The sequence below is a fragment of the Clarias gariepinus genome, chromosome 14 (assembly GCF_024256425.1).
Source record: "Clarias gariepinus isolate MV-2021 ecotype Netherlands chromosome 14, CGAR_prim_01v2, whole genome shotgun sequence".
In the NCBI taxonomy this organism is placed as follows: Eukaryota; Metazoa; Chordata; class Actinopteri; order Siluriformes; family Clariidae; genus Clarias; species Clarias gariepinus.
In genome coordinates this window covers 6010813-6026249 of record NC_071113.1, presented here as the reverse complement: position 1 = coordinate 6026249, position 15437 = coordinate 6010813, and the positions used below count along the sequence as shown (strand labels likewise).

The following is a 15437-nucleotide window of genomic DNA, read 5'->3' as shown; positions in this document are numbered from 1 at the left end:
TTACATTTTTTTTATTTTATTTGAAACTTTTATTTTAAGTATAATTATATTCTCCTAGTGCAATTTTCCTTTTATTGTCATAAATTCTTTCTATTTTATTCTATCTTTCACTTTAAGTCACAAACAGTTGTATAAGCATTTTACTGCACCTCCAGGATCCGGGTTCGATTCCTGCTTTGTGCCTGAGTGCATGGAGTTTGCATGTTCTCCCTGTCCTTTTTGGGTTATCCTTCCACACATGTCTAGACCCTCAGATAAGGCTAACTGGTGTTCCCAAATTGCCTGTAGTGTGTACATGAGTGTGTATTGTGTGCATGTGTTGCCTTTGATGTATTGACACCCTGTCCAGGATGTACCCCACCACATGCTCTTAATCTCCTGGGATCTCCTGGGATCTCCAGGCCCCCCGCAGCCCTGTACACTTTCTCACAGAGAAAGATGGCCTGCTTAAGGGGAATTGAGTAATAAGTATTAAGTAATTCTTTTATACATTAAGCCTTTACTTTTCAGGCGGTACAGTGACTTATTAGTCAGCACTATCGCCTTGTACCTTCAGGGTCCGGGTTCGATTGCCACCCCGGGTATGTTTGCATGTTGAATTGAAAGCATTGGGAAAGGATAATGTATTAAGTAATGATTCTCTGAATTAAACTTTTGATTTTAATCTGTTTATCCTTCCCTGTCTGCTCAAACTAGCCCAAGAGGTGGCGATAATGAGTCCACATGCTGATTCACCAACCTCCGGGAAACACCAAGGAACAAGAACGAGATTTTTTTTTTTAAACATTTTTTTTTATTTTAGCTATCAGAATTCTTCAGTGTTAATTGATTTGATAGTTTAATTTTATTAACATGACATGTATATGAGCAGTGTGAAGCAGAATGCCTGTCCTGGAACTTCACGGTACCAGCAGTTGGTGAGTAATAAAGGGCTTTAACACAATAACCAGCTGTTCCTCAGTGTTTCTGCGGCAGTGTGTACATGTACAATACCATACAGACTGCTGAGGAACAGTTAGCGCTGACGTCACTGGCTCCAAAATATTTGAATGAAAAAAACGGTTAATGTCTGTTACAACCTTTGTAAACGTTTGTTGAATTTTTTAGAATCTTTTAAAACACCCACATAAAAGGAACTCGCAGTGTTTAAACACAAACCCTTTGATCATCAGTCAGTCCTGCTGAGTCTTTCCACAGGAAATAACTAATGTCTTGTTTTAAACAGCTCACCAAATGATGTCATATACTGATTTGTTTATTGGATTGCATATAATCTGCATGGAATTTGCACATTCAGCCTTTCTCCCCCGGCAATTTGCTTATCAAGAACAGGTTAGCACTGTAGCCCCATACCTCCAGGGTTCTGTTTCGATTCCCGCCTCTGGGTCTCGATGTTTCCTCAGGGTACTCCAGGTTAATCCCACAGTCCAAAGACATACAGATTGGCATTCTAATTGGCGTTCCCATGAGTACGTGAATGTGGCACCCTATCCAGGGTGTACCTGATAGGATCCAGGCCCCCTGCGATACTTTGGGTACAGGATAAAAGTGGGATAGATGATAATGAGTGAGTGAGTGAGAGCAGTCACATGAAAAAGGAGGATGGTAAGGGACAGAAAATAACAAACTAAAATTTTCTTTCTTGTAGAAATTAGAGATCATGTTTGGGTCAAAATGCCACAATCAAACTATTCCTGCAAAAACACAATGAACATGGTGATCAAACCAGGCCGTTTGAATGTTTACGGGATTGACTGCAGTGGGCAACGAACCACCTCGCCCGGACTCATTCACCCACATATGACAGCCTTCTCTAAAGTGTTTGCTTTTTTTTTTTTTTTTGTCATACTGTGCTTGAAGTCCCTGTTTGATTCGAACGCCCCATGTATTTTTCCTATGACTGTGATTTTTGGGGAGAAAAAACTAACCCTTACACATTACACATTAACGCACATACGCACATATGCACATTTTGCACACCACGGAACTTTGAAATTTGACTTTGCACATTATTCTGCACATTGTCTGGCTCATGACTGGACATGGTTTCTATATCCCAATTATATTTCAATTCTATTTTATTAGATTATTTGTACATAATGTAAATTTTTTTTACAGCTAAAAGTTTTTCTATATTTTTTTATATTTCTATATTTGTAAAAAATAAAATCTTATTTTATACTTTATATTCTTTTTTGAAACCTTTTATTTTTCCTTATTTTTTTTTTCATAAAATTTGAATTTAACCTTAACTTATGGAGTTATCTAATCAGCCAATCATGTGGCAGCAGCCCAACACAAATACAGGTCAAAAGCTTTGGTTAGTGTTCAGGGCAAACTTTAAAATATAGAAGGAAATCCTTGTGACTTAATGGCATGATGGATATGAGTGTTTAAAGAATTTCTGATCTGCTGGAATTTTCACAGACACCAGTTTGCATAAAAAGGTGCGAAAACGCCCTGTGGATCAGAGAGGTCTGAGGAAAAGGTCTAGACTGGGTCAAGCTGTGACGAAGGATCTGGAAACTCATAAGCACACTTTACAACAACGATGAGGTAAAAAGCATCTCAGATTACACATCACATCACATCACATCCTGGATGTTTTTTTTACATGATGATTTTGTACCACCTTTATTTCACAATAAAGCTAAAAAGTTTCTGATGTTTAACTTGCAATCAGACATCATGAACACCTGTTTTATTTAACAGGGATGTGTAGACTTTGTATATACAGAGCTGTGAAAAAGTATTTGTCTTTTTCCTGAATTGTTATGTTTTTGCATTAAATGATTGAGATCACCAAATTTTTTTTAAACAAAGATAGCCAAAAATGCAGTTTTTAAATAAGTATTTAATTTAATAAGGGAAAATAATCTGTCCAAATCAGCCTGGCCCTACGTGAAAAAAGTAAACACCTGAATTTAAGCCTTTGTGATAACTGGCGGTTAATCTTTCACATCGCTGTGGAGGAATTTTGGCCCGCTCTTCTTTGCAGAATTGTTTTAATTCAGCCACATTGGAGAGTTTAACCTGTGTGAGGTCATGCAAGGCCACAGCATCTCAATCAGATTTAAGTTCGAACTTTGAGTAGGCCACTCCAAAAGAAAAAAAAAAAAAAAAAAGTCTTCCTTGAACTTTATATGTAGTCTTGAGGGACAGTTCTCCAGGTTAAAAAAGTGTCTAACATAAGGCATGAACCAGTGAGAAAAGAGTGTAGACAATGACAGTCGATCAGAACGGTGGTTAGTATACTGGTGATGCTGAATTCTGAGTGGTTGGAACAGATGAGAGGAAAAATAAGGTCGCTGCTGAAGTTGGTACATAAACAACCAATATTTAGTTTTTTTCCATTTTTTTTTTCTTTTGTTAATTTTATATCATTAAATTAAATTTAATATTAAGAAAGAATGAGTGATTTGAGACTTTTGCACAGTCCTATATAAATAGAGCATCTTTTTAAAAGGTTTTTGTTGCTAAGAGAAACACGAGGCCATATTTAGTCATCACCTGGTGTTCCTGCGCTGTTTGTCAGGTTTAAAAAAAAAAAAAAAAAAAAATGTGTTAAGTGTAAGTAGGTAAAAGTTCCAGACATGTGATGGGAATTAATATCCTGTCAAAGAAATAATTCATTAAGTTCCATCTGCTCGTCTTTGTGTGACCTGTAACTAAACACAATGGAAAAAGAGTTTACTGTTTACATTAGATCTAGTGAAAGTGGAGAAAGAGGTCTTGGTGCTGCGTTTCAATCAGTCAATCATAATCGTGGCTCCCGAACCGAGGGCAGGTTTGGGTTTCAGTGCCCTTCAAGAGGAGACAGGTGGCATGTGAGGACCTGGAACTGTTCAGGAAATGTATTTTAATACAGTCTTGAACCTCTGCAAGGCTGCATTTAATACATTTGATCTTGTTTTCCTTCTTATTCTGGCCTTAAAATGACTGTCAAATATTTGTTATAATAAAAAGGATATTCCCAGGGAGTTTCAGATCTAACCAATAGTAAATTCTTACATGCTAAGTGAAGTGAAGTGATGCTTTTATTCCTGATCCATTCCTGCAAAGCGTAAAGTACACATGCAGACGTTGCGTACAGATGGGAAACGGCTCTACACTTAATCAAATGACTTTCTCAAGTTTGTTTAAGGCGACTGTGACTTCTCCTTCTCCGATCACCTTCTCCTGTTCCCGAATTAGCAAGTGTGTTGTGCTGACTTTTGAAATCGCCTTAACAATTCATGAGGTGCACCTTGCAAGACCCAAGTAGGGTCCATTGTTCGGGCCTGAAACTGTATCAGATGACTTGAGGACATTTTCCCTTGAGGAAATTAATTCAGTGCCGAGTTACACTCGTCTTGTGTCTTGTGACGGAAAGTGTATAGGCAAGAAATTGCTAAAATATTTAGTGTGTGTGTGTGTTTTTTTTTTTCCGTTTTTTTTTGGGTGAATCTATTCGATCCCATTGCCCTAGTTTCTCGCAGGGTTTGCTTTGCTGAGATTAGATCGGAATGAACTCGGCGTAAATGAGACGAATGCTTTTGCTTTTTTTGAACAGGTTCAGGACGTCCTCGCCGGCACTGAAATGCTGCAGGGACTGAGTGCTGGAGATGGAAGATGACTTCTTGTTTGCGTTGAGATGATCTAAAGACTTCTTTTTCAATGATTCAGATTCCTTAAGATTTTTTTTAATGGAAGAAAAGAAATAAAGGCAGGTAAGACTAGTTAAATCTAGTCTTGAATCTAGTTCATGTCCTTGTATTTTTGAATGGTATTCAGATGGTCTTAGACAGCTCAGGTTTTAAAAAATACACTTTTACTTATTTTTTTGCTTTTGTGTAAGACGCTATTGATGGAAAGTTCGAGTTGTACATCTTGTGTATTTGTGTGTTTCAGGAAAGGGGATGCGTAGCTGGAGGTGTTATTTCTCGAGACTCATGCGCCTCTCGGTGCGCTGGGTTCGCCTGTGTCCCCATCGGGGACAAAACAATCGGCCCAGCCTGCTCCAGCAGTCCTGGAGCTATGGAAGAGTCGTCTTCAACTCCCTTTACTTTAACATCCTGACTAACTGGGACACGGTGCTGGACTCGATCTTTGAGCCTATTTACTGGCTGGTGGACAACCTGACCCGCTGGTTTGGGGTGGTGAGTTTTAGCTTTGATTATTTGATAATGAATAATCAGTTATTCAATTCAATTTAATTTAACAGTTTAACAGTTTGAGGAGGAGCTTTACAGAAATAAAAATTACAAATATACATAAAATAAGGTATCAATTTAGAAATGTATCGGTTTGCCTCTAATGGACAAGCTGAAGGTAAAGGTGACAAGAAGAAAACTCCCTGAGGAAGAAACCTTGACCCAAAAGGGAACACCTCCTCATTTGGGTGATACCAGATAGTGTGACCCATAAATCCATCCCATTAATAATAAGGTCAAAACTGCATGTGAGGTTCTATTTATTGTTCACTGATGGAGACTTAATGGGGACAAAACTGTTCGTGGCAATTTCCTTCCTAAAACCGGTGAAGCGATCGCAGTCGCAAATCTTTACAGAAAAACTGTTTGTATATCGATGCAATCCAAGCCATCCTTATGAATATTAAGCGGATCCGTCCTCAGTCGTCCTCCGGCCGTTTTCAGCAGCAGTGAGTGATTTCTGAACTACAACTACACAGAAGTGGGGCATCAGGATGACTCAGGCAGATCCAGAGGGCAGAAGAGGTCAGGATCAGAGATAGAGAGGTAGACGGATGTGTAATAGATAAGATTTTAATTGGCAGGACTCTCTAGGCCAGTTATACCTTACATATAAATCACTTCTCCTATGAAATGCTATTAATGAAAACTTCAAAATACCACTATTATCATTTGTGCTCCATCCAGGGGCTTTAATTATTATTTTCTGTGCATGTAGTAATTTACAATCAGTATCTGTTTCTCTTTGTTCTTTAGTTGTTGTTAATGGATTTTTTCTTTTTACAAGCATTTATATAGATTCATAATCATGCCACCTGCAGTGATGTACGTCTTATAGAATATTATTAATTTTCAATCTAACAGCAGTTTTAATGACACTAGAAAAGTTACTGTACAAAAAATTTCTTAAATAGTAAATTAACTCATAGCGTGGTTTAAGTTTCTTTTAGAGAAAAGATGGAAAAGATGTAATATCCAATCGGGATATTTATAAAATCGCAATGTTAATCATATTGGCACCGAGGTATCGTGATAATATCATATCGGTGGCACCCTAGATGGGGTGCCAAGGCATCGCTGGACACGCACATACACACACTCATTCACACACCATGGGCGATTTGGGAAAACCAGTTACCCTAATTTGCATATCTTTGGACTGTGGGAGGAAACCGGAGTACCCGGAGGAAACCTACCAAGCACAGGAAGAACTTGTGAACTCCATGCACACAGACCCTAAGGTGGGAATCGAACCCGGACCCTGGAGGTGCCAGGCCACAGTGCTAATCACTGCACCACTGTACCGCCTATACATAACGTCATTAACCTTATAATTATAGAATAACGTCATCTTGAATCTAACGGCAATTTTAAATTGTTACAAAATGTATAGTAAACTAACTTAACTTAATATTGTGGTGTAGATTTCTATAGAAAATTATTTATGGTAGGAATTAAAAAAAAAAAAAGTCATACAATTCAATCTCATATTACTGTCACTGTAAGCCAAAGGACGCACTGTGTTTAATTTACTTCTTACACTGGTGGGGGGAAAAAGCTTTTTATTGCATCTACAATTGACTTGAGATCCACTTCTTGGACCAGTGCACCAAACAAAATCCACAGTTCAAATACATGGTAGTACAAATGAAATAAACAGTGAAAAAAAAAAAAAAATAAATACACAAAAATGTCAATTAAATCCGGCTTCTGGTGTGTAATGATTTCTTGTGAAGGTGTTTGTGTGCCTGGTGATCGCCCTGACCAGTTCTGTGGTGGTGATCGTCTACCTCTGCGTCCTGCCGCTGATCGTACGCACGTACCCGGCACACTGGATCCTCTGGCACCTCGGCTACGGCCACTGGAATCTCGTGAATATCGTGTTTCACTACTACAAGGCCGTTACAACATCGCCCGGACGTTCCCCGCAGGTACCTCATTCAGTGCGCCTTAACTTAACAGAGACTAAGTCGAGCGTGGAGTAACCCGGTCATGATGGCTTGAAGCCACAAAGTGAAATATCTATAGAATAATTTGCAGCACAGTTTTTGATATAAACATTTGTTTTGTGCTCAATCCTTTTCAGGAAAAGTGTGAAATTCCAACAGTGACCATTTGTAAGAAGTGTATCGTTCCTAAACCGGCCAGGACGCACCACTGCAGCATCTGCAACACGTAGGTGGTTTTGGCTTATTTATAAAACTTAATTAAAGCTTATTAATAGAGCATTGTTTACGGCTGCCATGTGTTGCGTAATTGCTCTAGTAAAAATGACCATACTTTCTATGATTAATATGATAATGAGGCTGAATGTGTCAGCGGATAAATACTGAGAATTTCTATTGTTTTCTCGCAGGTGTGTTTTAAAAATGGACCATCACTGTCGTATCCTTTTTTTCTCTCCAACAAACTGCGTGTCAGATAAATCCCTGTATGTAAGATGGTTTATCCTTAACGTGTGTGTGTGTGTTACAGCCTGGTTAAATAACTGTGTAGGACACTTCAACCACCGCTACTTCTTTTCCTTTTGTGTCTATATGACCATGGGGTGCATCTACTGCAGCATCAGCGCTAAAGACATGTTCTTCGACGCTTACAATGCCATAGAGGTGGGTCACCTGAACTGCTGGAGATGTCTTTGAATGAGGTTTAAAAGATTTAAGGTTAAGGTATTTTTGTCTTTTTTTTTGCTCTAATACAATTTAGATGTACCATTATTGGAAAAATCTGAAATTGTTTTGTTCCACAGCACACAAGGTTGGAACAGGCAATATAGTTACCACTAAAGACAGTGATTTGAGTTAAATGAATCCATGAAAACTGCTAGACTTCTCCTAAAAAGTGCCTCACCTTCAGTAGGTGAATGTGTAGCATATTTACAAAAACGAAGCATAGATCAGGAGACAAGAAGCATTAAATATTATGGAAAATGGTTTTATATGATCTAAAAATTCACTTTTTTTTTCTTTTTGTAAATACAGTTTCCTGCCCTTTCATGTCTGTAATGTCGGTTACTTTTTAAAATTCAAATCTTTTAATGATCTTAACTGTCATTCAGATGAAACCCAGGCCAATCTGGGTTTCACATGAAAAGACATGAACTTGAAAAAGTGTCTTATTCTACTAAAATTGTTAAGATATTGCAACATGATTTTGACATGGTTACAGACACTACAGATTTTTTTCTAAAAACTATCTCATGCAAATGGAATTTTAATGGAATATCTGTTATTGGTCAGATTACAAAAAGCAATTTTAATTAAATAAACTCACTCACTCTTCTTCTATACCGCTTTATCCCGTATTCAGGGTTGCGCGGACCTGGAGCCTATCCCAGGAGAGTTAGGGCACAAGGCAGGGTACACCCTGGACAGAGTGCCAATCCATCACAAGGCACACACACTTACATACACACACTCACACGCTCATTCACACACTACGGGCAATTTGGGAATGACCATTAATCTAACCTGCATATCTCTGGACTGTGGAAGGAAACCGGAGTACCCGGAGGAAACCCACCGAGCACGGGGAGAACATGCAAACTCCATGCACACAGAGACGGGAATTGAGCCTTTATTTCGCTATTAAATAAACTATAGTTTTCTATGTTTTATGGCCACATAACAGAAGGTGTGTGTCTAATTTGCAGCATTTAAACCAAACCACGGATAGTAATTTGTGGAAAAATCCTTAATTTTGCATAGAACGCTGTCATTTAAGCAGCAATCTTTACAGGTCATATGTTTCCAGAAGCTTACACCAATTTTAGTATCAATACTCATTAGGAAATATGAATAATTTGCATTTCAAATGATTATTATTTGAAATGAGACAGTATAATGCTAAAAAATGTCCATCTTTGGGACACATCTAAAACCGTCTCTCCAAAACGGCTGAACTTTTTACGGAAGCGAGATTGATCACTTCCATGTTGCATAAACTTCAGAAGTAGCTTCTATGACACACATTTTCTGTATATATATATATATATATATAAATGTGTGCTTTGGCCGTATATAACCCTTAGGAAGGAAAATGCAAGTTCCTCAAGTGCTCCTGTTTACTCTGCTGATTTATGAGTCATTAATTTTTAAATGACGTCTTTCAACCTGAGTTGAAAAGGAAGTTGGCTCGTTCTGTTCCCGCAGGAACAGGGCTCTGTTATAGTCACATCAGCCTTTAATGTGCAGTGAGAGAGGTGGTACAGTACATGACCTCACACAGCTGAGTGAATAGTCACACGCTCGTGTTCAGTTATTGTATATCTCAGTGATATTAATGGTGATGTCACCAAGCAGACGGGCCGAGAGAATTGGAGACAAAAAAAAGAGTCCTTTTCTGAAATGTGCTTAATGTTAAAAGAATAAAAAGTACTGTGAGTATTTTAAGCATATTATCCACAGATTTCAACACATTACATGTGTTTTTTTTTTTTTTTTTTCTTTTACACTTTTTTAAATTGTACAGAATAAAAAACTCCCTTTATTACTCCATATAACCCCCTGCTTCACTAATGCACTTATCCCAGCGTCTCACCTAGTGCTCGAATACCATGAAGGTAGAAAGTTTTCTCAGTACACTAGAGCCATGATCGGTCTGCCTGTCTGATTTGAAATGCCGGCCTACCAGGAACTCCTTTAAAATCCAAAACATGAGAAATCGGCTTGAAGCGTATTAAAAGCTTTCTGAAATTGTTGTTGGGTTTTTACGCCTTCATTCACCAGAAATGTCATCACAAGTCCCAGTTTGACTTGAACGCCCCTAAATGGATGATTGGAAGGTTGTTTCTTGATATTAACTGTAGTGGGTTATTCTACTGATTATTTGTAACATTATGATCTAATGTTCTTTTTATTAATGTTTCTTTATAAGAGCTATTATCAGACGCCTCCACCGCAGTTCACTTCTGATGAGAAGCTTTTTCATAAGAGCCTCCTTTACCTGTGGGTGCTAACCAGGTAAGACGTGACAAATGTGCATATCTTCATTCATATTTAATTCTGATATATTTAGTGTTTAAAACCACATTTTTCCTTTGATGGGTTTAGCTCGGTGGCAGTAGCGCTGGGAGGCCTGACCATCTGGCACGCTGTACTCATCACCAGAGGGGAGACCAGTGTGGAGAGACACATTAACCGCAAAGAGAGGAAGCGCCTGAGGCTGATAGGCAAGGTGGGCTTTGTGCATTTTAGGCATTGACTGGTAATGTGCAGGGTTTTGTTGTGAGTCAGCTGTTTCTCTTCTAGTCCAGAATTCGAAATGCTCTCATTTATGTCACTGCACAGCACATTGCAGAAGCTTGAAATGAACTTCAGACACAGATTGTCAGAGTTTACGACTTCAGGTTGAGTGGAATTGCTGTCAACTGTGGAGATTTTTACAGTTATTACTCTGCGTAACTGGTCACGGTGTTGAGATCATGATCTAGAGCTGTGCACCGGCTGTACTAGTTAACAACATGGCCACATGTGGTATTTTGATCAGTTGATTCCGTCGAACCAGGACTAGTTTTAAAGATCACGGGCAATTATTTATCATCAGCCAAAACAAAGCATGGTGTCGGTGCTAAAAAGTGTAAAGAACTGTATTCTTAGACAGGATCATATAACATCATTTTTCATAATACTTAATGCTTCTTCGTTTTTCTGTAAATACTCATACACATGTATATTTTTATCAGATAAAAAGAAACACATTTGCTAAATACAGTTTCCTGCCCTTTTATGTCTGTAGTGTCGGTTACTTTTTTGAATTTAAATCTTTCAACGATCTTAACTGTCATTCAGATGAAACTTGGCCAATCTGGATTTCACATGAAAAGACACAAACCTAAAAAAGTGTATTATTCTATTAAAATGCTAAATTGTTGGGATATTGCAACATAAATTTGGAAATTGTATTTAGCAAATGTGTATCTTTTTATTTGATTAAAATATAAATGTGTAGCATATTTACAAAAAACAAAGCATGGATCGGGAGATAGGAAGCGTTAAGTGTGTCATATAATCCTGTCTGAAAATTCACTTTTTTTAGCACCAATACCATGGTTTGCCCGAATACCAGGTGGTATCAAAATGTTTTGAGACTAGTTTTATAACGCGCCAACAGATGGCAGCACACGGTTGCAGAAAGACCTTGAAGCTCAACCCTGGAAAATTTTGAAACGATTTGGCAATTTGTGCACAATGATCGTCGGAGAATAATCCACAACATTGCCGCCATTGTCAGTGTGTCATGCGGAACAGTCCAGGCAATCCCTCACACACAGCGCCGTGTTGCTGCCAAGTTCGTCCCATTTGTGTCGAAGTCTGTCCAGACTTTCTCTTCACAGTGGAGGAACCCATCATCTCAGGTCCACATCTGGTTAGCACTCGCCTTGAGAAGTGATCTCTTGTATTTTCTTTCTTTATGTCTCAACTATAATCAAATAACCTGTGTGTATATGTGTGTGTGTGTGTGTGTGTGTGTGTAGGTATTCAGGAATCCGTATACTCAAGGAAGCATAAATAACTGGAAAATCCTGTTTGGTGTTGAGAAAACAAGGTACTGTAGGTACAAGTGCATCTTCTTGGATTGTGTAATGATAAACACACACTTTCATGTACAGTATTTTAACATGTAATATATATACGTATGTACAGTTGTGTTGAAAGAAGTAAGTAAAGCTCCTTATCCATATAATAACTTTTTCATTTAAATCACACAAATGCATTGGACACCCTGCGCGTTCTATTCTGAATCACAACATAAAAAATGTGCTAAATGTATTTTTAGTTTAACCATGGTTTCTGAGAACTGCTTCACATCTGTGACAATTGTACAACACGCCACATTTCCTCTGCATTTCTTGGTTTTGCCTCAGAAACAGCATTTTTAATGTCGGACCATGACATTAAGTTTTGGATTAAGGTCTGGGGATTGGGCTGGCCACTCCATAACGTCAATCTTGTTGGCCTATAACCAAGATGCTGTTTGCTTACTGGTGTGTCTGGGGTCGTTGTCTTGTTGAAACACCCATTTCAAGGGCATTTCCTCTTCGGCATAAGGCAACGTGACCTCTTTAAGTATTCTGATGGACTCAAATTGATCCATGATCCCTGAAATGTGATAAATAGGCCCAACACCATAGTACGAGAAGCCTCCCCATATCATGATGCTTGTGCCTCCATGCTTCACTGTGTTCACAGTCTTGTACTGTGGCTTGAATTCAGTGTTTGGGCGTCGCCTGACAAATTGTCTGCGGCCTCTAGACCCAAAAAAAGACAATCTTGCTTTAGTCCACAAAATATTGCGCCATTTCTCTTTAGGCCAGTCAATGTGTTCTTCAGCGAACTGTAACCTTTTCAGCACATGTCTTTTTCTCAACAATGGGACTTCTTGCTGATAGCTTGGCTTCACATAGCCTTCTTCTAATAGTAACAGTACTCACATGTAACTTTAGATTTTCTTTGAGTAAATTTTGTTATTCTTCGATCCATTCGAATGGCAGTTTTCCGTTTTCTTTCACGTCTTTTTGGTTTTAGTCTCCATTTTATAGTTTAAAAATGATTTGGTATCATTTTAGCAGAGCAGCTTATTATTTTCCGTATTTCTTTGTATGTTTTTTTTCCATCTCTAATCAGTTTTGGAATCAGAGTACGCTGTTCTTCTGAACATTGTCTGGACAACCTATTTTACTCAGATTTTCAGAAAGAAATGCACAGGACAACCTTTGTTTGACACCTGTTTTAATTTACCTCTCTGAGGCTACGTTTACACTGCAGGTCTCGATGCCTAATTCTGATTTGTTTGACCGTCTGTTTACACGTTCTTTCAACTATGACTCATATCCGATAGATGTGTTTACACTTACCATACCATCTGAAACATCGCGCATACTTAAAGGGAGGTTCTTGCGCTACACACTTTCAAAAATAGATAAAGGTGAAGTATGCTTAGCGCTCTGTGATATATGCAAAGTTCACCATGGTTTTAAAACGGAGAAGGATGAAAAAAAAAGGCATAATTGCAGCCTGTGCATATGCTTAATTTACCAAATACTAATTTCTTAATTTTATTTAGCCCAAATAATCATAAAAGGGGGGGGGGTGTATTGGGTGCTTTTCCTTTTCCAGGTCACCTGCAAATTCCACACGCACTTCCACAGGAGAATAACATTACGTCATTAAACCGCGAAGAAGTCGCAGTTTCAATGACGTACAGAACACGATGCCTCAAAGTTATTACAGTGAAACCTCGGTGAAACCTAACACAGTTTATGAGTGTTCCGCAAGACGAGCAAAGATTTTAAATAAATTTCTACTTAAAAAACGAATAATTCGAGTTTCCGTTATTTCTTATGGGAGAATTAAATTTGGTTTACGAGTGTTTTGGAATACAAGCCCACTTCCGGGACGAGTTATGCTCGTAATCCGAGGTTCCTTCGTATATGGACATAAAGCTTTACTCACTTTTTTCAACACACTGCTATTATTTTGAACACAACTGTATGTTTAAACGAATGTATATGAATTCTTTTCAACAGTCACTGGATAAGTCGAGTACTTCTCCCCTCCACTCATCCCCCGCGTGGTGACGGACTAACCTGGGACTGTCCTCCACTTAGACAGGACGCCGTCAACACCATATGAATGTCTATATATAAAAAAAACCTCACATTTCAAACCAGCTGATTGTTGCACGGATTTGCACTCGCGTGTCAGCACACCGTGACTGCAGTGTGAAATGTGAAGTGCACACCCTACTCAGTCTTATGACCAGATGATGATATTTTTATGCCCTTTGCAGAAATGCGGTGTGTTAAATGTTAAAGGGAATTGACGGTACTTGCCAAAGATTTCCTGCTGAATCATCTCGACTGGACATGCGGTTATGGTGGCGGATTGTATTTTGTGTTAGAGATGACATGCTTTTTAAGGTATTTTCACGGGTGAAAGATTTCCAAGTTAGGTTCTGTATCACTGTTACTGTCACGGTTAAAACATAATGAGGTTTGGGCAAAGTCTGGAGTCGGGCCAGTGATCCGTGATTCAACTGTTTTATGATAGTATTTTTTTTTATAGTGTGCCTTTAAGTGTATTAGGAATGTATTATGTATTAGGTACACGATTCAGTCATTACCTTAATCTGATTTCTTTTCTTCTTCTTGTCCCTTTTAATGGTTCATTAAATTGTTTCTGCTAACGAGCCGAGTGTTTTCGCAGAACAGCAGGATGATATCGGAGCTGCGCTCCTGTTTTGTACATTTAAATTTTATAATAAATCACATTTCGGTCTTTGTCTTTTCTGATGTCTGAGACAAATCTAGGAGTTTCACCCTTTTCTATGAAACACTGTTTTAATAAAGAGACAAGTTTATGACACTGTAATAACTGAGTTTAATTCCATTTTACACATTTACAATCAGACTTTTAAAGAGATGTTTAAATATAGTCCACTATTTCCTTGGCGTAAGATCTCTTGTGAAGCTTCGACGTCAGTTTTTCCAGTGAGATAAAACGAACAACTAAATCAACCCTGTGGTTTTTAACAACATCTTGAAACAGAAAAAACTGATAATTTTTTTTACTAAATATTTTTAAGGTTAGTTTAACTTTGTTACGTGATGTTTATACCATGACTATTCAGTCATGAGAATTGGCAACAGACATTGCTAAAGGGAACAAAGTGCCAGTCTTTTAGAACATCTAAGGAAAAATTCTTGACATTTATGAAGTCCTTCATCTTAAGCACTCTATCAGGTCGATTCTGAGTATCACAGAAACATGAGGAGGGAACAAAACCTGTAATTAGAGGCTGGTTCAGATATGGTGCATCGTGTAAAGGTAAATTCATACTAAGGGACGATTTAGGAAAGTGACCCCCCTACTAGTACAGCTATAAATCCTATATCAATTTGATTTTTGGGGATTGCAATTTTTGATTTCAAACAACGTTTTTTTTTTAAACAAATTTTAAAAGTATTTAACCTACCAACAATATCATGGACTGAAATGCTGTGTAACTTGTACAGGTAGTCCCCGACTTATGAACGGAAGGGAAGTCGTTTGTAAGTCAGACAAAGTGAGTCTCGTACACCTTTGACACAGATATACAATGTAAAGCATAACAATCCACTCGACAGAATCGGTCCCTTTTCCCCACACTGGCATCATGTGGCCAAAAAACATAACCGTGCCTAAGGAAATGTCACAGTGTTGTCTCTGCACCATTGTAGACATGCAGACAATGTACTACTACAAT

General features: G+C 38.3%; 1 protein-coding gene across 2 annotated transcripts; it reads left to right on the top strand.

The window, feature by feature from the left end:
• The first annotated feature begins 757 nt into the window (after positions 1 to 757).
• Positions 758 to 14470, top strand: zdhhc16b (zinc finger DHHC-type palmitoyltransferase 16b). Of its 2 annotated transcripts, XM_053512261.1 has the most exons (12): positions 758 to 917; positions 2428 to 2556; positions 4553 to 4709; positions 4891 to 5138; positions 6929 to 7123; positions 7279 to 7367; positions 7549 to 7577; positions 7668 to 7801; positions 10068 to 10153; positions 10244 to 10367; positions 11668 to 11738; positions 13720 to 14470. In XM_053512261.1, exons 4-12 carry the CDS (start codon positions 4899 to 4901, stop codon positions 13823 to 13825), a joined length of 1074 nt encoding a protein of 357 aa, XP_053368236.1. In that variant the 5' UTR covers positions 758 to 917; positions 2428 to 2556; positions 4553 to 4709; positions 4891 to 4898; the 3' UTR covers positions 13826 to 14470. The 2 variants fall into 2 exon arrangements, with proteins under 2 accessions (XP_053368236.1, XP_053368237.1); XM_053512262.1 differs by lacking the exon at positions 4553 to 4709.
• The last annotated feature ends 967 nt before the right edge of the window (positions 14471 to 15437 follow it).

Excerpts from the sequence above, each read along its gene's own strand:
- zdhhc16b (XM_053512262.1), top strand. The coding sequence starts at position 4,899 with ATGCGTAGCTGGAGGTGTTATTTCTCGAGACTCATGCGCCTCTCGGTG. Across the intron at positions 7,368-7,548 it reads CACTGCAGCATCTGCAACAC|GTGTGTTTTAAAAATGGACC; the intron begins GTAGGTGGTTTT and ends GTTTTCTCGCAG. Across the intron at positions 7,802-10,067 it reads ACGCTTACAATGCCATAGAG|AGCTATTATCAGACGCCTCC; the intron begins GTGGGTCACCTG and ends TTTCTTTATAAG.